This window comes from Oncorhynchus kisutch, linkage group LG30 (genome assembly GCF_002021735.2).
Source record: "Oncorhynchus kisutch isolate 150728-3 linkage group LG30, Okis_V2, whole genome shotgun sequence".
NCBI lineage: Eukaryota > Metazoa > Chordata > Actinopteri > Salmoniformes > Salmonidae > Oncorhynchus > Oncorhynchus kisutch.
Window position 1 is genome coordinate 4,382,501 of NC_034203.2, and position 22,500 is coordinate 4,405,000.

General features: G+C 44.1%; 1 protein-coding gene across 1 annotated transcript in view; it reads right to left on the bottom strand.

The window, feature by feature from the left end:
- Window positions 1-22,500, bottom strand: part of ankhb (ANKH inorganic pyrophosphate transport regulator b) — a 109,763-nt gene that overhangs the window by 37,375 nt on the left and 49,888 nt on the right. Inside the window, exons 3-6 of the mRNA XM_020467240.2 lie at window positions 16,736-16,854; window positions 14,934-15,017; window positions 14,323-14,493; window positions 7,441-7,575 (exon numbers count right to left, since the gene is read on the bottom strand). Coding sequence (XP_020322829.1) covers window positions 7,441-7,575; window positions 14,323-14,493; window positions 14,934-15,017; window positions 16,736-16,854 — 509 coding nt within the window. The remainder of the gene's footprint in view (window positions 1-7,440; window positions 7,576-14,322; window positions 14,494-14,933; window positions 15,018-16,735; window positions 16,855-22,500) is intronic.

The window sequence follows — 22,500 nt, forward strand, 5'->3', positions numbered from 1 at the left end:
TATTTGAGATTTGAGATTCAAATAGCCACCCTTTGCTTTGATGAGAGCTTTGCATACACTTGGCATTCTCTCAACCATCTTCCTGAGGTAGTCACCAGGAATGCAATTTCAATTAACAGGTGTGCCTTGTTAATTTGTGGAATTTATTTCCTTCTTAATGCATTTGAGCAAATCAGTTGTGTTGTGACAAGGTAGGGGGGGGGGTATACAGAAGATAGCTCAATTTTGGTAAAAGACCAAGTCCATATTATGGCAAGAACAGCTCAAATAAGGAAAGAGAAACAACAGTCCATCATTACTTTAAGACATGAAGGTCAGTTAATACAGAACATTTCAAGAACTTTGAAAGTTTCTTCAAGTGGAATCGCAAAAACCATCAAGCACTATGATGAAACTGTCTCTCATGAGGACCGCCACAAGAAAAGAAAACCCAGAGTTACCTCTGCTGCAGAGGATAAGTTCATTCGAGTTATCAGCCTCAGAAATTGCAGCTCAAATAATTGCTTCACAGAGTTCAAGTAACAGACACATCTCAACATCAACTGTTCACAGGAGACTGTGTGAATCAGGGCTTCAGGGTTGAATTGCTGCAACATAAACTATTACTAAAGGACACCAATTAGAAGAAGAGACTTGCTTGGGACAAGAAACACGAGCAATTTACATTAGGCCGGTGGAAATTTGTCCTTTGGTCTGAAGACCAAATTGGAGATTTTTGGTTCCAACCGCCATGTCTTTGTGAGACACGGTGTGGGTGAATGGATGATCTCCGCATGTGTGGTTTCCACCGTAAAGCATGGAGGAGGAGGTGTAATGGTATGGGGATGCTTTGCTGGTGACACTGTCTGTGATTTATTTAGAATTCAAGGCCCACTTAACAAGCATGGCTACCACAGCACTCTGCAGCGATACGCCATCTCATCTGGTTTGCACTTAGTGGAACTATCATTTGTTTTTCAACAGGAAAATGACCCAACACACCTCCAGGCTGAGTAAGGGCTATTTTACCAAGAAGGCGAGTGATGGAGTGCTGCATCAGATGACCTGGCCTCCACAATCCCCTGGCCTCAAATAAATTGAGATGGTTTGGGATGAGTCGGACTGCAGAGTGAAGGAAAAGCAGCCAACAAGTGCTCAGCATATGTGGGAACTCCTTCAAGACTGTTGGAAAAGCATTCCAGGTGAAGCTGGTTGATAAAATGCCAAAAGTGTGCAAAGCTGTCAACAAGGCAAAGGGTGGCTATTTGAAGAATCTCAAATACAAAATATATTTTGATTTGCTTAACAGTTACTGTCATGCCAACTCCAGCTCTTCCCCCCTGGCGCTCGAGGGCTCCCCAGCATTACGCACAACTGCCGTCCCCAGTCACGCGCATCAGCGATTATTGGACTCACCTGGACTCAATCAGGTGAGTCCTGGTGATTATTGGACTTACCCCGCTCTTTTCCCAACATCAGCATTGACTGTCATATGTCCTTGTTTACCCGTGTGCTGACGATGTTCCTGTCTTGTTCCAAGTCTGTTCCGATTATATTTTTTACTCCCCGTACCTGCTTCTCGACATCCGCGTCGGTCCATACAGTTACTACATGATTCCATGTGTGTTATTTCATAGTTTTGATGTCTTCACTATTATTCTACAATGTAGAAAATAAAGAAAACCTTGGAGTAGGTGTTCTAAAACTTGTGTGTAGATATACAGTCGTGGCCAAAAGTTTTGAGAATGACACAAATATTAATTTTCACAAAGTCTGCTGCCTCAATTTGTATGATGGCAATTTGCATTTATTCCAGAATGTTATGAAGAGTGATCAGATGAACTGCAAAGTCCCTCTTTGCCATGCAAATGAACTGAATCCCCCCAAAACATTTCCACTGCAACTCAGCCCTGCCACAAGAGGACCAGCTGACATCCTGTCAGTGATTATCTCGTTTACACAGGTGTGAGTGTTGACGAGGACAATGCTGGAGATCACTCTGTCATGCTGATTGAGTTCGAATAACAGACTGGAAGTTTCAAAAGGAGGGTCATTGTTTTTCCTCTGTCAACCATGGTTACCTGCAAGGAAACACGTGCCGTCAGCATTGCTTTGCATAAAAAGGGCTTCACATTCAAGGATATTGCTGCCAGTAAGATTGCACCTAAATCAACCATTTATCGGATCATCAAGAACTTCAAGGAGAGCGGTTCAATTGTTGTGAAGAAGGCTTCAGGGCGCCCAAGAAAGTCCAGCAAGCGCCAGGACCATCTCTTAAAGTTGATTCAGCTGCGGGATAGGGGCACCACCAGTACAGAGCTTGCTCGGGAATGGCAGCAGGCAGGTGTGAGTGCATCTGCACGCACAGTGAGGCGAAGACTTTTGGAGGATGGCCTGGTGTCAAGAAGGGCAGCGAAGAAGCCACTTCTCTCCGGGAAAAACATCAGGGACAGACTGATATTCTGCAAAAGGTACAGGGATTAGACTGCTGAGGACTGGGGTAAAGTAATTTTCTCTGATGAATCCCCTTTCCGATTGTTTGGGTCATCCGGAAAAAAGCTTGTCCAAAGAAGACAAGGTGAGCGTTTACCATCAGTCCTGTGTCATGCCAACAGTAAAGCATCCTGAGACCATTCATGTGTGGGGTTGCTTCTCAGCCAAGGGAGTTGCTCACTCACAATTTTGCCTAAGAACACAGCCATGAATAAAGAATGGTACCAACACATCCTCCGAGTGCAACTTCTCCCAACCATCCAGGAACAGTTTGGTGACGAACAATGCCTATTCCAGCATGATGGAGCACCTTGCCATAAGGCAAAACTGATAACTAAGTGGTCCGGGGAACAAACCATCGATATTTTGGGTCCATGGCCAGGGAACTCCCCAGACCTTAATCCCATTGAGAACTTGTGGTCAACCCTCAAGAGGCGGGTGGACAAACAAAAATACAAACTCCAAGCATTGATTATGCAAGAATGGGCTGCCATCAGTCAGGATGTGGCCCAGAAGTTAATTGACAGCATGCCTGGGTGGATTGCAGAGGTCTTGAAAAAGAAGGCTCAAAACTGCAAATATTGACTCTTTGCATCAACTTCATGTAATTGTAAATAAAAGCCTTTTGACACTTATGAAATGCTTGTAATTATACTTTAGTATTCCATAGTAACATCTGACACATATCTAAAGACACCAAAGCAGCAAACCTTGTGGAAATTAATATTTGTGTCTTTTGGCCACAACTGTACATACACAGTTGAAGTCAGAAGATTACATACACCTGTGTAAACGTCTTGACCCAACCCCCTGGTCTGCCACAACATACACACAATTTGTATTTGGTAGCATTGCCAGTAAATTGTTTAACTTGGGTCAAACGTTTAGGTTAGCCTTCCACAAGCGTCCCACAATAAGTTGTGTGAACATGCTTGTTCAATGAATCATAAACAATTAATGAACATGCACCTGTAGAAAGGTCGTTAAGACACTAACAGCTTACAGATGGTAGGCAATTAAGGTCACAGTTAGGACACTAAAGAGACCTTTCTACTGACTCTGAAAAACACAAAAAGAAAGATGCCCAGGGTCCCTGCTCATCTGCGTGAACATGCCTTAGGCACGCTGCAAGGAGGCATGAGGACTGCAGATGTGGCCAGGGCAATAAATTGCAATGTTCGTACTGTGAGACGCCTAAAACAGCACTACAGGGAGACGGGACGGACAGCTGATCGTCCTCGCAGTAGCAGACCACGTGTAACAACACCTGCACAGGATCGGTACATCCGAGCATCACACCTGCGGGACAGGTACAGGATAGAAACAACAACTGCCCGAGTTACACCAGGAACGCACAATCCCTCTATTAGTGCTTGGACTGTCAGCAATAGGCTGAGAGAGGCTGGACTGGCAGGTCCTCCCCAGACATCATTGGCAACAACATTGCCTATGGGCACAAACCCACCGTCGCTGGACCAGACAGGACTGGCTCTTCACAGTGGTCTTCACTGACGAGTCGCGGTTTTGTCTCACCAGGGGTGATGGTCGGCTTCTCGCTTATCGTCGAAGGAATGAGCGTTACACCGAGGCTTGTACTCTGGAGCAGGGTTGATTTGGAGGTGGAGGGTCCATCATGGTCTGGGGCGGTGTGTCATAGCATCATCGGACTGAGCTTGTTGTCATTCCATACTGCTTGATCTGTGATTTCCTGCAAGACAGGAATGTCAGTGTTCTGCCATGGCCAGCGAAGAGCCCGGATCTCAATCCCATTGAGCACGTCTTGGACCTGTTGGATCAGAGGGTGAGGGGATAGGGCCATCCCCCCAGAAATGTCCAGAAACTTGCAGGTGCCTTGGTGGAAGAGTGGGGTAATATCTCACAGCAAGACCTGGCAAATATGGTGCAGTCCATGAGGAAGAGATGCACTGCAGTAATTAATTCAGCTGGTGGCCACACCAGATACTGACTGTTACTTTTGATTTTGACCCGCCCTTTGTTCAAGGGACACGTTATTCCATTTCTGTTAGTCACATGTCTGTGGAACTTGTTCAGTTTGTCTCAGTTATTGAATCTTGTTATGTTCATTCAAATATTTGTTAAGTTTGCTGAAAATAAACACAGTTGACAATGAGAGGATGTTTCTTTTTTTGCTGAGTTTATATTGAAGCTTCCATCAGTGTTAACTGTCTGCGTCATTTCCAATCACCCATATATTTTTGGGTAAATATATATATACAGTATATATATTTACTTTTTTCGGAAAGTATTCAGACCCCTTGAATTTTCACATTTTGTTCAGTTACAGCCTTATTCTAAAATGGATTAAATAGTTTCCCCCTTCATCAATCTACGCACAATACCTCATAATGGCAAAGCAAAAACAGGTTTTTGGAAAATCTAAAATATGACATAAGTATTCAGACACTTTACTCAGTACTCTATTGAAGCATCTTTGGCAGTGATTACAACATTGAGTCTTCTTGGGTATGGCGCTACAAGCTTGGCACACCTGCACTTGGGGAGTTTTTCCCATTCTTCTCTGCAGATCCTCTCAAGCTTTGTCAGGTTGGATGGGGAGTGTTGCGGCATAGCTATTTTCAGGTCTCTCGGGGATGTTCAATCGGGGAAGTCTGGGCTCTGGCTGGGCCACTCAAGGACATTCAGAGACTTGTCCCGAAACGACTCCTGCGTCGTCTTGGCTGTGTGATTTGGGTTGTTGTCCTGTTGGAAGGTGAACAATCGCACTAGTCATAGGTCCTTAGTACAAGCTCTGGAGAATGTTTTCATCAAGGATCTCTTTGTACTTTGCTCTGTTCATCTTCCCATCGATCCTGACTAGTCTCCCAGTCCCTGAAGCTGAAAAACATCCCCACAGCATGATGCTGCCACCACCATGCTTCACCGTAGGGATGGTGTCAGGTTTCCTCCAGACGTGGCATTCAGGTCAAAGAGTTCAATCTTGGTTTCATCAGAACAGAGAATCTGGTTTCTCATGGTCTGAGAGTTGCTGTCATGTGCCTTTTACTGAGGAGTGGCTTCCACCTGATTGGTGGAGTGCTGCAGAGATGGTTGTCCTTCTGGAACGTTCTCCCATCTCCACAGAGAAACCCTGTAGCTCTGTCAGAGTGACCATCAGGTTCTTGGTCATCTGCCTGACCAAGGCCCTTCTCCCCCAATTGCTCAGTTTAGCCATTTAAGAATGATGGAGGTCACTGTGTTCCTTGTGGACCTTCAGTGCTGCAGAAATATTTTGGTACCCTTCCCCACATCCGTGCCTTGACACAATCCTGTCTCGTAACTCTAAGGGCAATTGACCTCATGGTTTTGTTTTTGCTCTGACATAAACTGTCAAATGTGGGACCTTACATAGACAGGTGTGTGCCTTTCCAAATCATGTCCAATCAATTGAATTTACCACAGGTGGACTCCAATCAAGTTGTAGAAACATGTCAAGGATGATCAATGGCAACAGGGTGCACCTAAACTCAATTACGAGTCTGGGTAAGGGGATAGGGTGTTTGGAATTAGCTTTGTTTGGTTGCATGCCAATTCTCCACCCTTGCAAACTTTCTCACATGGACTTAACAATGTTAGAAATTCACTCCAATCATATGCTTTTAACCTTTTAGGAGCACTAGATTTATAGGTAATTACTAATAATGCTTACATTACTTATTTTATTGACCCTTTTATATGTCAGAACACAAAAAATGTGTCTCTGGCTCCAACCAGTGGCTGGCTGTGTCATTACAATCCATTTTTTCATCTCTTTGCCACGTCAAAGGGGCGGACCATAGAAAAGCAGCCTGCGACACAGACATTGCTGGATTCCTATTGAGCAGGCGGTTCTATATATACTGTAACTTTTATAGCTGTACGATAAAGATCTTGACCTACACAAAGCCTAAAATAAGTAAAGCTGTAATTTTGTGCGGAAGTAACTTTTTAAAAACGTTTTACTATTAGCCCCACCCCCCCAATAGGTCCACAGATGATGCAATCGCCTGCACACTGCCCTATCCCATCTGGACAAGAGGAAAACCTATTTAAGAATGCTGTTCATTGACTCTAGCTCAGCATTCAACACCATAGTACCCTCCAAAATCATCCTTAATCTTGAGGCCCTGGGTCTTAATCCCGTCCTGTGCAATTGGGTCCAGGACTTCCTGACAGGCCGCCCCTAGGTGTTGAAGGTAGGAAACAGCATCTCCACTTCGCTGATCCTCAACACTGGGGCCCCACAAGCGTGCATGTTCAGCCCTCTCCTATACTCCCTGTTCACCCATGACTGCGTGGCCATGCACGCCACCAACTCAATCATCAAGTTTACAGATGACACAACATTAGCAGGCTTGATTACCAACAACAACGAGACAGCCTACAGGGAGGAGGTGAGGGCACTCGGCGTGCGGTGTCAGGAAAACAACCTCTCACTCAACGTCAACAAAACAAAGGAGATGATCGTGGTCTTCAGGAAACAGGAGAGGGGGCACCCCTCTATCCACATTGATGGGACAGCAGTGGAGAAGGTGGAGAGTTAAGTTCCTCAGTGTGCACATCACGGACAAACCAAAATGGTCCACCCACAAAGACAGTGTGGTGGAGAAGGCGCAACATCTGACCAATACAATTTGAAATGGCCAAAATGTTGTTTTAGACGTTTGCAAATTTCACACATTTTGACGATCACTAATGTCATAATATTTTGGGTAAAGTAATAGAAATAATTTGGGTAAATTGTCATAAAACTGATAGTAACTATATATAGAAATATGACAAAGTATGAAAATTCACATCATGAATTCACTATGATATTTGTATATGGATTATGTACTGGACCATATCAAAACCAAAAGCATTCTGGGCTGGGGGGACACTACTACATTGTTCAGAATATCACCTTCTTGCTAGACTGGAAAAGTGTGTTGTGTGCTTAAAATCCTCATATGAGGTCGGTAGGACACTTGCCTCGGTGGCAGCCGAGCTTCCCTTGAGGTCCCGGGAGACAAAGAGGTTGACGATAGGCCTGCTGATTCTCTGCATGGCCAGGATCAGGGCCAGGGGCCACCAGAAACTCAGCATCTTCTTGATGGTAGCGTCACCCTGCGGGCGATGGAGAAAGAGGGAGGGAGGCATGGGAGAAAGTGATGAGCATTCCCAAATGCAACTGTGCAATAAAGTAATTCCATTGTAACTAAAGTTCCATCATATGGTGGAATATTAAGTCATATTATATTGTAACTAAAGTTCTATCTCAGGGAACCCTGTGCATATTGCCACGTTACTGGTACCCTCAAATCAAATCACTCAATTTTATTTGTCACATACCTGTGTTAAGCAGATGTTATTGCAGGTGTAACGAAATGCTTGTGTTTCTAGCTCCAACAGTGCAGTACTATCTAACAAGTATACAGTATCTATTGTTGTTTAAGATAGTGCCGACAGAGAGCGCTGCCTCACTTCTAGTCCTTAGGAAACTTTGCAGCAATTAGTTTTTGCATGTATTATTTCTTACATTGTTAGCCCAGAAAATCTTAAGTGATATTACACACAGCCGGGAAGAACTATTGGATATCAGAGCGGCATCAACTGACCAGCACTACGACCAGTATGACTTTCCCGAAGCAGATCCTTTGTCAGAACCACCCAGGGCATTTGAACTCATTCCAGAGGCTGACCAAAAAACAACGCCGCCAGAGAAGAGGTAGACAGAGCGGTCTTCTGGTCAGACTTCGGTGGTGGGCACATCACTCACCGCTTCCAAGTATATTACGTGATAATGTCCAGTCTCTAGATAACAAGGTAGACGAATTTAGGGAAAGGGTTGCTTTCCATAGAGACATCAGGGATTGAAACATACTCTGTTTCACGGAAACATGGCTCTCTCTGGCTCTCTCTGGATATGCTGTCAGAGTCGGTACAGCCACCTGGATTCTTTGTCGCGATGACAGGAATAAATATCTCTCCGGGAAGAAGAAGGTCAGGGCTGTATGTTTCATGGTTAACGACTCATGGTGTATTTGTAACAACATACAGGAACGCAAGTCCTTTTGTTCACCTGACCTAGAATTCCTCAAAATCAAATGCCAACTGTATTATTCTCCTCTGTTATAGTCACAGCCATGTATATCTCCCCTCAAGCCGATAACACAACGGCCCTCTATGAAATTCAATGGACTTAATGCAAACTGGAAACCATTTATCCTGAGGCTACATTTACTGTAGCTGGGGATTTTAACAAAGCATATTTGAGAACAAGGCTACCTAAATTCAATCAGCATACTGGCTGTAGTACTCGCTCTGGAAAAACTCTGGATCACTACTACTCTAACTTCCGCGATGCATACAAGGCCCTCCCCTGCCCTCGTTTTGGCAAATCTGTGCATAGGAGATGTTGTACCTACTGTGACTATTAAAACCTACCCCAACCAGAAACTGTGGATAGATGGCGACATTTGCGCAAAACTGAAAGCACGAACCACCACATTTAATCATGGAAAGGTGACTGGGAATATGTGAGAATACAAACTGTGTAGTTATTCTCTCTGCAAGGCAATCAAACAAGCGAAATGTCAGTATAGAGTCTTCATCTTTGAGAAGCATTTGATAGCCTTCTATACTGGCAATACTAGAGAATTTAAAACCTGTTTTTGTAAGAACATAGTATATGGGACTGATTTAAAGAAATGTTGCTTAACATTATGGGGTTTCTATTCCAAGAAAAACAAAAAACCCTCTGGGTTATGCTGTCCTTGTAAAGAAGAATGTGTTCTTACATGACTTGCCTAGTTAAATAAAGGTTACACTAAGAGCATAACATTTCTACACCCCAATTTTCTAATTCTAGTCTAATCAATACCCAAACGGAAATTCAATGAATCTCATTGATAAAACCTACACCACTTTTAACATCACATTACTCAACACTAGTGAGACTCATGTCGCCTACAGTATATCGAAAAATATGACGTGACTCTCCGCCAATAATTACATATGGAGGATATTTCTGTAATTCAGTGATATTTATTCCCATAGTAATTCGTTAGGGATCCATAACTAAATAAACATTTATTTAAATTTGTATCATTATTTTATTAACGAAAGCATAAAGATGCCATTGTTAGTTACATTGTTTTAGTTTGACCGTGCAGACTGGCACTAAGAACAGAACAGTGGGAATGTATCCCTAGTCAGCGCCATTATTAGTGCTAAGCCACTTAAAGTGTTGCCAGTGTGGCGGGGAGGGAATCCATCCCCCCCCCCCCCTTCCCCATGGTCTTAGGTCGGTCTTCTGTGCGCAGCTCTGCGGCCCATCCCATGCCCCCATGCCTTGAACCTCGCGTGCTCCAGTGGATACAGCTAGAGAACTGCAAGGCAATCTCATTGTGAGCCATGAACAATATGACCAGTATATATTGTTCTGCTAATAACAGGGTTAATTTTGGAGATGATTTCATGTAAAATGAGTGCGAAAAATACATTCTTGAACATGGGGTGAGACATTGTTACTAATTTGTAAATAAAGCCTGTTTGTTACTTAAAATGATTTATTTCTGTTTAGAGAGAAAGAAACCACAAACCTACAGTCATTTCTTGGGTCTCCCAGTCAAGGACCGCACAGGTATTGAACCAGCATCTGTAGCAACACATGCAGTGTCTTAGACAGTTGCGCCACTCAGGCACTGTACAATGTGACTGGTCGGGAGTGGCCTCCAGTACTCCAGTTAGAGCAAAATAATCCTAACAAAATGAAATAATAAAAACCGTAGTGTAATAACAGTTTTAGTAAGTACTACTGAAGTTGTGCACAATTATCCGTTTATATGTAGGTTTATGGCTTACATTCATTGTCAGTTAGAGACACATTAGGACCCAAAAGCATAATCGGTGCTCTAACTCCGCCTTGCGCTGGTCTGGAGCAATGAAGTGGTGACGCAGGGTACCATACTAAACAACAAATTACCTCGGTAAGTACCGCAGCATAATCACAAAAATGATTTACAGACAAAGACTACAAAGGAAAACCAGCCATGTCACGGACACCGACGTCTTACTTCCAAACAAACTAAACACCTTTGCCTGCTTTGAGGACAATACAGTGCCACCGACGCGGCCCACAAACATGGACTGTGGGCTCTCCTTCTACGTGGCCAACGTGAGTAAGATATTTAAACGTGTTAACCCTCTCAAGGCTGCTGGCCCAGACATCATCCCTAGCCGCATCCTCAGAGCATGCGCAGACCAGCTGGCTGGTGTGTTTGCGGACATATTTAATTGCTCCCTATCCCAGTCTGCTGTACCCACATGCTTCAAGATGGCCACCATTGTTCCTGTAGCCAAGAAGGCAAAGGTAACTGAACTAAATGACTTATCGCCCCGTAGCACTTACTTCTGTCATCATGAAGTGCTTTGAGAGACTAGTCAAGGATCATATCACCTACACCTTACCTGTCACCCTAGACCCACTTAAACTTGCTTTACTGCCCCAATAGGTCCACAGACGATGCAATCGCCATAACACTGCACACTGCCCTATCCCATCTGGACAAGAGGAATACCTATATAAGAATGCTGTTCAATGACTATAGCTCAGCATACAACACCATAGTACCCTCCAAGCTCATCATCAAGCTTGATGCTCTGGGTCTCAACCCCGCCCTGTGCAATTGGGTCCAGGACTTCTTGACGGGCCGCCCCAAACTTCGCTGATTCTCAACACTGGGGCCCCACAAGGATGTGTGCTCAGCTCCCTCGTGTACACCATGTACACCCATGACTGCCTGGCCATGCACGCCTTCAACTCAATCATCAAGTTTGCAGACAACACAACAGTAGTAGGCTTGATTACCAACAACAAGACGACCTAAAGGAAGGAGATGAGGGCCCTCTGAGCTGTTTCCTTTGAAGATGTTTATATGATTTTGGTAATCCGAATGACTTGGAATCTTATTGTTGTGTTTTTTTAGATACACACACATCATTCAGACATTCGTGTTACTGTCGACAATAAAAAGTCCTCAGAAACATGCGTATTCTCCCTTTGGACGATGATAACACTCTGACCTGAGTGGGTGCAGCGTCCAGATGCGCATTTCCAAGCTCTCTGATTGGTTGGGAATGGCAGGGCTATGATGGGTGAGGGATAATTAAGGTAGGATGAGCAGCCAAACTAACGAGACTTAAGGGACTGTGAGGGGAAGTTAAGTAGTGAGGAGAGGAGCAGGACGGCATTTTTTACTATTCCATTCTATCCTTCCATTTTAATTTACCTTGGGGATTATAAAAGTCATATTGAAATTAATTGGATAGTCTACTAATTATATCACTGATGAACCAACAGTCAATGAACTGAATGACCCGCTGTTTATAATGTGTCACTGCTGTCACGCCCTGGCCATAGAGGCTTTTATTCTCTATTTTGGTTAGGCCAGGGTGTGACTAGGGTGGGCATTCTAGTTTCTTTATTTCTATGTTTTCTATTTCTGTGTGTTTGGCCTGGTGTGGTTCTCAAAGGCAGCTGTCTATCGTTGTCTCTGATTGAGAATCATACTTAGGCAGCTTTTTCCCACCTGTGTTTTGTGGGTAGTTGTTTTGTGTGTCACCAGACAGAACTGTTTTGTTTTGTTCCACTTTGTTATTTTGTTTCAGTGTTCAGTTTGAATAAATAATCATGAGCACGTACAACGCTGTTCTTTGGTCCTCTTCTTCAGAGGAGCATTACACAACTACCCACCATCAAAGGACCAAGCAGCGTGGTAAGGAGGACTGGACATGGGAGGACATCCTGGACGGCAAAGGATCCTACACGTGGGAGGAGATCCTGGCCGGAAAAGTTCGCCTGCAATGGGAGCAGCTCGAAGCAGCAAGGAAGGCGGAGGCAGCGGGGCCAAGGATTACACGGGGACAAGGCTGGCACTAAAGACCGGGAGGCCACTCCCACATTTTTTGGGGAAGGAGGCACACAGGGAGATTGGCTGAGCCAGGTTGGAGACCTGAGCCAACTACCCGTGCTTACCATGGCAGGCGTCGTACTGGTCAGGCACCGGGTTATGCGGTGCACCGGGTTATACGCGTTCTTAGCCAGGTGCGCTTACATCCCAGCTCCCCGCATCTGCCGGGCTAGGGTGAGCATCCAGCCAGGAGGGATTGTGCCTGCCCTGCTCTCCAGACCTCCAGTACGTCTCTACGGCCCAGGGTATCCTGCGCCGGCTCTGCGCACTGTGTCTCCAGTGCGTCTGCACAGCCCAGTGCGTCCTGCGCCCGTGCCAGGCCAAAGTCACCATCCAGCCAGGATGGGTTGTGCAGGCTCCTAGCTCGAGACCTCCAGTGTGCCTCCATGGCCCTGTGTATCCGGTGCCTCTGCCAAGGACAGGGCCTCCTGTATGTCCCTCCAGCCTGGTGAGTCCTGTTTCTGCACCCAGAATTAATCCTCTTGTATGTCTCCCCAGCCTGGTGAGCCCTGTGGCAGCTCCACGTACCAGACTGCCCATATGTCTCCTCCCTCTAGTGATGATCCATGGCACGAAGCCTCCAGTGATGATCCATGACACAAAGCCTCCAGTGATGATCCATGGCACAAAGCCTCCAGTGATGATCCATGGCACAAAGCCTCCAGTGATGATCCATGGCACAAAGCCTCCAGTGATGATCCATGGCACAAAGCCTCCAGTGATGATCCATGGCACAAAGCCTCCAGTGATGATCCATGGCACAACGCCTCCAGTGATGATCCATGGCAGGGTAGCCTAGTGGTTAGAGCATTGGACTAGTAACCGAAAGGTTGCAAGTTCAAATCCCCGAGCTGACAAGGTACAAAATCTGTCGTTCTGCCCTTGAACAGGCAGTTAACCCACTGTTCCTAGGCCGTCATTGAAAATAAGAATTTGTTCTTAACTGACTTGCCTGGTTAAATAAAGGTAAAATAAAAAAAATAAAAATAAATAAAAGCCTCCAGTGATGATCCATGGCACAAAGCCTCCAGTGATGATCCATGGCACAAAGCCTCCAGTGATGATCCATGGCACAAAGCCTCCAGTGAAGATCCATGGCACAAAGCCTCCAGTGATGATCCATGGCACAAAGCCTCCAGTGATGATCCATGGCACAAAGCCTCCAGTGATGATCCATGGCACAAAGCCTCCAGTGATGATCCATGGCATGATCTCCGGAGCCGCCAGCGACAGCCTCCAGTCCGGTCCGGAGCCTCCAGCGACGGCCTCCAGTCCGGAGCCTCCAGCGACGGCCTCCAGTCCGGTCCGGAGCCTCCAGCGACGGCCTCCAGTCCGGTCCGGAGCCTCCAGCGACGGCCTCCAGTCCGGTCCGGAGCCTCCGGCGACGGCCTCCAGTCCGGTCCGGAGCCTCCGGCGACGGCCTCCAGTCCGGTCCGGAGCCTCCGGCGACGGCCTCCAGTCCGGTCCGGAGCCTCCGGCGACGGTGGGTAGATTTGTGTGTAGTTGTTTTGTTCCACTTTGTTATTTGGTTCAGTGTTCAGTTTTAACACGTACCACGCTGCGCTTTGGTCCTCTTCATCAGACAAGCGTATCAACTGCCTTCAATCACACCCATAGAGCATTGACATGCAATGTAAAGATTTTTAACAGATCATGCATCCTCAGGTAGTTAATTTATATAGAAGCTCTACACTGTTAACTTTGACACCTGGGGTGTGTTCAGTGAGGTGAAATGTTCAGAATGTTTTGGATTGAAATGTAATACATAGAGTTGACACAATTCACAATTCTACATAAAGGATAATCATATGTTCTACACAAAGCATTTCTAACATCCAAACAGACCACTGTAGAAATACAAAGTTAATCTCCTGACCCCATCTGACCTGAGATAACCTACCCCCACTTCAGGCCCGCTGGACTCTGGGATGTTGTCATGGATGTTGCGGTAGTAACCCAGTCCTACAATAGTGAAGCGCACCAGGGCCCCCATGTAGAGGGACAAGATGGGGATCAACATAGGCTCCAGACACTCCAAATGACTGTGAAGCAAGATGGCCACAAAGACAATCTGGAGGGAAAGATGGATAGAGAGAGAGGGAGGATGGCAGGAAGTGCAGAAAGAAGAGGCAGATAAAATGTTGGTGTGGTTTTAAGAGGAAGACAAAGAGAAAGGAAGACATGTTGACATGTCCTAACCAGAGAATCAGAATGACACGTTCACTTTTGATCACTGTACAACTTCTCTAAGCCATCTCAAGTAGAAGGATCTGCTAATATAAGTCCTTAATTTTAAGTTGCAATGATAAAATAAGGATTTTTATACTTGAGGCACACAGTCAAGCAAATGCAAATAGTAAAAACAAATACTACTAGATTGCACAATGCAGTATAAAATTAACTAATGCCCATACTTCTCCCTATACTCTGCTTTGCACCCTCCTGAATCACTATGACAATATGTATATTAAATGCAATTCATGAATAGACCCATTGATAACTGATTCTTACCTGAGCTATGACATCAGAGACGGAGGCACAGCCCACTAATAGGCTGTGTTTGTGCTTCAGTAGAATACCGGCATGTGTCCAGGCCTGAAACAGAGGACAAACAGACCATGGATCATTTTTTTTTATTCATCGTTATCTATTTCAATAGGGACAGATACAGTATATAATAATGCATCAAATTAATTGTAACAACAATGACAAACATTGTATTATTTACAACAAGTAGTCAACGAATAGCTGTAGGAGCCGATATTCACTAACTGGTCCACTAACAATGCAAGACAACTTGACTCTTTTCAAACTGACTCATCATAATGCGCTTGCTTGCTTCAAGAATTACTCAATTTCTAGTCAGCTAAAAACACTCAAAACATAGGGGCTGTTGTTTGAATTTAGGCTAAGTGAGGGTAAGTAATTTCCACAAAGGGCCTGCGTTTTACATGTAGCTCCTATTTTGTGTGTGTGCTTGGTTTACCTTCAATGGTCCAATGCAGCTGTTTTTATCGCAATATCGAATCATTTCTGGGTAACAATTAAGTACCTTACTGTGATTGTTTTCCATTAAAATGAGCAATTTCTCAAGGAATTAGGACTGTCTGGGAGCGGTAATGTCACCAGGCAGGCCAAAACTCCATCCCACAAAAACAGGCTGAAATTTCAGGCATTTTTCCAAACAGCTCTTACACTAAAAGGTGTTCCTAATGTTCTGTACACTCAGTGTATATAAAACACTGAGTGGGCCTTTAACAATGGAACAATATTTATTTGTATTTATTTGTATTGTGCCTTTCTGACTATATTTTTTCTATAATATAAAACAGCACAGCCACAAACAAAGCAATGCATATAAATAACAAAACACAAACAAATTAACCAATTTGCAAAAACATTTTCTCTTTGATTTTGTTGCCTGTGTTCTTTAAGTGTGGCATTCTATTTTTAATATTCACAAATACAGTAAGTAAATTGTTACTGTGTTTCACGTAGCATTTTTTCCACAATGCAATATAATTTATGTAATCTACTGTATTCAGTTTATACAGTATGTACTTTTGATTAAACAGTAATACTGTGACATTTTACAATATTATTTTTTTTACAGGGTAGCACACAAACCAGAACACTTCATCCAGGGTTAAAGAAAAACAGAAATATACTCACACTGTTAGTAAATAACTAATACTACTTGGAAAAATAGGAGATAACAGTACACGTAGACCTACACCAACACTGCTGTTAGATACATTGTATAGTGTAACACAGATATGCTAAATAAAGCAGAAGTGGTTTTAAGATATATTGTATATATATTGCATATTTTATCTAGGTAGCATGTTCTCAGCGATAGGTCGGAATGTCAAACAAAACACCACCTCTGTCAAGCACTTCCCAAGCCAGAGACTAAACGAGTAGGGTGAAGTTGCCCCTGGGCGCTGATCTTGGGTCAGTTTAGCATTTCACCCAAATCAAATTTATTTATATAGCCCTTCGTACATCAGCTGATATCTCAAAGTGCTGTACAGAAACCCAGCCTAAAACCCCAAACAGCAAGCAATGCAGGTGTAGAAGCACGGTGGCTAGGAAAAACTCCCTAGAAAGGCCAAAACCTAGGAAGAAACCTAGAGAGGAACCAGGCTAATGATTAAGATTGGGAGAAGGAAAGGTGTTCCTAGATCTGTACTTCGGGGAAACCCCAGAGCATTCTGAGTAATAGGTCATAATGTCAGAACACCGCCTCTCTGTCAAGCATTTCCCAAGCTAAAGGGGAACTAGAATCCAGCGAGCAGCAGGCCGCAACTCACCATGGCATCGAGTAGCGGGAACACTGCCAAGTAGAGGAAAGCCCGCCTGGTCTTGTTTCCGACAGAATCGTCCACATGATGGAGCTTATTGATGATGTAGTAGCCCAATTCTGTGTAGGCTAATGGGACAAGGAAATGGAGATAAATGTCAGAGCACTTCAGGGGCTTCAGTCATTAACAGACCAATGATTTATCGTCACTAGGTTCCCCAGGAATGGTTCCCCAGGAATGGTTTGCAGTCAGCTGAAAACAGGTTACTCAGGAATGTGCAGCAGAGTGAGCGTTGCAGATATACACTAAGAAAAGAGGGTTTCTTAGGGAAGGGTCATGGTTCTATATGTAACCATAATGACTCAAGTAACAGTTTGCTTGGTGTACGGGAATCATTCTATGGTTATGTTCTTTACCGTATTTCCGCAGAACAGGCTGGTAATAATGATACATAGCACTTCAAACTGAGATCTAGCACTTTAACTGATATACAATATAAATGACATACAAGGACCATGGTTAAAAACTTGTTTTTAACTTGAATCGTTGTCAATTCCGCAAAGCAGGGCACCGCTGTTGAATGATTAAGAAAAAATGTGAAAATCCTTACTATAAGTGACCCTGCATTTAACACACTTTCTGCCCAGTCAGTTCTTGTGAGTATGACTAAGATGGAGGCAAAAGGCCAAATCATGCAACTCAAGGCACTATTCTGCCCACTTTATCAACCTACAATGACCGCTATTTTGAGAAAACAATCACTTACATCTATTTGTTCACAAGAGTTAAGATAATTTTGTTTATTTTAAGGGCTTTACTTTCTTGAGTCTGTAGTTATGTCAGATATAGGTGTATGTTTTACAAGAGTCTGGTATAGTGGCAGCACTGCAGAGTGAACCACTTCCAGTATAGGCTACACCCTTGGCCACGGCAGTTTGAGCCCTGCCTGTGCCAGTTTCCTGTCTGTTGCCTTCTTCGTTCTGCTACCACCCCCTCCACTTTCCCACTGTTCTTGAAATGCAGAACATCAATATTTGTGGCATCAATATGAGTCAGAAACATTTAGTCTAGTGTCAGAATTGACTACATGCTGTAAATAGGCTAATTTGAGTCAGTCATTTTCATCCTAACTGAGATCATTAGAAATATGGGTATGTCCAGTGTTGCCCACTTAGTGCCTTTGTCGCTATATCTAGCGACACTTTTCTTTTAAACGACGAGCAACAAATCTAACGACTTTTTCTGGTGTTATTGGAGACTTTTGGAGACCGACGTGAAAGCACGTATCGTTCTTACTCTTCTCAACGAGCGCTGCCATGGGCCCCACCCCGTCCCAAAGCACTCACAGGTGTCCCAGTCCTCGCGCAGGAGATGTTCACCCCTCCTCGTCCAGACTGCAAATTAATCCCGCATGCGGGAAGCCGTCGCTGGCTGATCCCGCCCTGAATGTAAGCGAAGTAAATGTAAAAAACAAGAAAATTAAATAAGAAACTAAGTAACTCTGCCAGTGTCTCTTTTGGGTCACTTTTGCCGGTCCCAAGGCCGGATAAAGGAGGAGGGTTGGAATAGTGACATAACAAGAATGACAGAAGAAAGTTCATTTGTAGTTCTAAACATATTTAGGGTGTTTTTTACTCAATTTTTGTCTCTCCCACGATGTTATTCCTCTCTCCAATTACACAAATTAGGTGATGATGTCATTTAGCGACTTTTATGACAGCCAATAGCTACTTTCCTTACTGAGTAGTTGGCAACACTGTATGTTACGGAATGAAGGATACGCCACAGTTTTTGTGGGGGGTTGGGTATGGATTACTTACGTGCCTACTTTTACCTATGATGGTCAATTGCCCACAGACAACACGGTGTATTAATGCCCCCTGCTCAGAACCATGTTGTCAAGTCTACAGCAGCAGTATTGGGGTGCAATGCACATTCCACTCTGTAAATAGAGTAAAAATAGCCATTCATAAAGTTGTTCAATAATCTTTGGCAGATGGCCAGATACAGATTAGTCTACATCTGACGCTAGCTACTACTTCTGCGGGCTGTCAACCAGCAAAGTTGAGACTGGTGTGTTAATGAGTACGTTTTGGTTATAGCTAGCTAGTTAGCTACATTATTTGATAATGCTAGTGAGACAGGCAAGCTATGATACTGTGATGTAACTAGCTAAATATATAGCCTCTCCCTAATGTGTAATGTGATATGTCAGAGAGAAGAAGACTTGCATAGCTAATGTTACACCTGATGACAGATTTGATAGGATGCAATGTTAGCCAGCTTGCTATCGATAATGTTTAAACTCGAACTGGCTAGCAAGCTTAAATAATCAAGCAAACCTGATGACATGTTTGATTCATGTAGCCAGCTTGTTTCCAATAATGTTTAAACTGGAACTGGCTAGGTAAGATCCCTGCTTAGCTAACTATCTCAAATATTCCAGCAAACCTGACGAGAAGTTCAATGTAGCCAAGTTGTTTTCAATAATGTTTCAAGCTAGCTACAGAAGCTAGCATTAGGAAGCTAGGTGGTAGCTTTAGCTAACCCAAAACAACATTCCAACAACATTATTGTGTATTTTCTAGTGCAAAAATAATGATGGCCTATCACTAGACAAGGATGCAGTGGCCAGACACCAGTCCTGTTTCAGAGTAATGGAGGACACTTGAATCAGGTTGGTCATATTTGATCTGGTCAAAGGTGAAAATACTATCACTTCTCTGTCCTGGAATTCACCTATCATAACCACCATTGTTGATATTGTGTCTTGTATGTTGTAAGGAGGTGCCCCCTTCCACAGTGCCGATGGTCTATCCTGGGCCTGAGTGAGTAATGTCAACCAATCAGTGCCATACTGGCACATGTCCCTTGTGAATTAGCTGTGAATCATAATCTCTGATTAGCTATGCTCAACCGTGTATTTACTGTTGGCTTCCATGACTGTATGGCGGCAGTCTTTCTCTCCTTCCCTCTCTTTTTCTGTTATAGGAGCTTGGTCAGATCTGTAAGTCAGTGGCCAGTATCTGGGACGAGAGGGGCCTGTGCCTGATCAATGCTGCCATGCCCATCAGGCGTTGGCAAACACCTCCGAATGGACAAAAGGTGATTACTATATCATAACACTACATCACAAGTGTTTAGAAACCCTGGCATGAGAAGAGTGCCATCCTCCTGCATCTCTCATCTGGCTGTAGTTATTGAACTCTACCTGCTGGACCCATGGGTTGAGGCAAACTCTGTCATATCCAGGATGGACTGTCATGCACTCCACCCCTCCTGCCACCTGACTTCACGTGTCCATAACCTGTAATACATTACATAGATGGAAGGGACTTCAACAACCACTGGAGACTTGAAGACAGAACCTCACCCAGAGAGCTGTGCATGTCAGTGTCTGGTTAGACAGCCAAATCTTTAGAAATGTGCAAATAGACAAAGAATGCCATGCTACACTGAAGAAAAATATGAATGCAACATGCAACAATTTAAAAGATTTTACAGAGTTACAGTTCAAATGAGGAAATCAGTCAAATTAAATACATTCATTAGGCACATATACCTTTAAAGCAAGGTAAGGGCGTGGTTCAGAAAACCAGTCAGTATCTGATGTGACCACCATTTGGCTAATGCAGTGAGACACATTCGCTTCACATAGAGTTGATCAGACTATTGATTGTGGCCTGTGGAGCATTTGTCTCACTCCTCTTCAATGGCTCCACAAAGTTGCTGGATATTGCCGGGAACTGGAACACGCTGTTGTACACATCGATCCAGAGCATCCCTAACATGCTCAATGGGGGAAATTTCTGGTGATTATGCAGGCCATGGAAGAACTGAGGCATTTTCAGCTTCCAGGAATTGTGTACAGATCCTTGAGCCATGGGGCCGTGCATTATTATGCTGAAACATAAGGTGATGGCGGTGGATGAATGGCACGTCAATGGGCCTCAGGATCTTGTCACGGTATCTCTGTGCACTCAAATTGCCATTGTGTTTGTTGCCCGTAGCTTATGCCTGCAGTGGTCTAAGGCACTGCATCTCAGTGCAAGAGGTCTCACTACAGTCCCTGGTTCGATTCCAGGCTGTATCACATCCGGCCGTGATTGGGAGTCCCATAAGGAGGCGCACAATTGGCACAGCAATGTCCGGGTTTGGCCAGGGTAGGCCGTCATTGTAAATAAGAATTCGTTCTTAACTGACTTGCCTACTTAAATAAAAGTTCAAATTAAAAATACAATTTAAACCCCCCACCACCAACGTCTGCCATCTGCCTGATACAGTTGAAACTGGGATATATCCATGAAGAGCACACTTCTCCAGTGTGCCAGTGGCCATCGAAGGTGAGCATTTGTCCACTGAAGTCAGTCACGTAAAGACCCTGGTGAGGACGAGCACGCAGACGAGCTTCACTGAGACGGTTTTTGACAGTCTGTGCAGAAATTATTAGGAAGTGCAAACCCAGTTTCTTCCGCTGTCCGGGTGGCTGGTCTCAGACGATCCCACAGGTGAAGAAGCCAGATGTGGAGGTTCTGGGCTGGTGTGGTCTGTGGTTATGAGGCCGGTTGTACGTACTGCCAAAAACAACATTGGAGGTGGCTTATGGTACAAAAGAGAACATGAAATTCTCCGGGAAGAGCTCTGGAGGATATTCCGGTGTCAGCATGCCAATTGCACACTCCCTCAAAACTTGAGACATCTGTGGCATTGTGTTCTGTGACAAAACTGCACATTTTAGAGTGGCCTTTTACTGTCTCTAAAACAAGTTGCACCTGTGTAATGATCATGCTGTTTAATCAGCTTCTTGATGTGCCACGACTGCCAGGTGGATGGATTAGCTTGACAAGGGAGAAACACTCACTAACAGGAATGTAAACAAATTTGTGCCGAAAATTTGAGAGAAATAAGCTTTTGGGAACATATGGAACATTTCTGGGATCTTTCATCCCCCTTTTAGCAAGGGTCTGAATACTTATGTAAATAAGTCATTTGATTGTTTAACTTTATTTTTTGCTAACATTTCTGAAAAGCTGTTTTTGCTTTGTCATTATGGGATATTGTGTGTAGATTGAGGAAACAAAGTAATTTAATGCATGTTTAAATAAGGCTGTAGTGTAACAAAATGTGGAAAAAGTGAATTGGTCTGAATTCTTTCCGAATGCACTGTAAGTCAGATAGGCCTACAACATACATGCCCTTCGAAGATGGCGCCGATAGACATGGCAGCTCTGCTTCTAGATCTTAAGCAAACTTGAAGAATTTTGTTTTTTTGTCTTATTTCTTACATTATTAGCCCAGAATATTTTTGCGTTGTTACATACAGCCTGAAATAACTTTTGGATACAAAGTGGCGGTAACTCGACCAGAAATACCAATGTCCTGAATTGGATAAATTGGATCCGGAGTGGTCTTCTAGTCCGACTCAGGAGGTGTGCACACCATCCACCGCTTCTGAGTATATTACTCACTAATGTTCAGTTACTGGACAATAAAGTAGACGAGCTCAGGGCGAGGATTGCCTTCCAGAGACATCAGGGACTGTAACATACTCTGCTTCACGGAATCATGGCTCTCTCCGTATATACTGTCCCAATCCACATAGCCAGCTGGATTCTCATTTAGGAATAAACAACTCCCCGGGAAGAAGAAAGGCAGTGGTGTATGTTTCATGATTAATTACTCATGGTGTGATTGTGATAACTTACAGGAACTCAAGTCCTTTTGTTCACCCAACCTAGAATTCCTCACAATCCAATGCCAACAATTTTAACTCT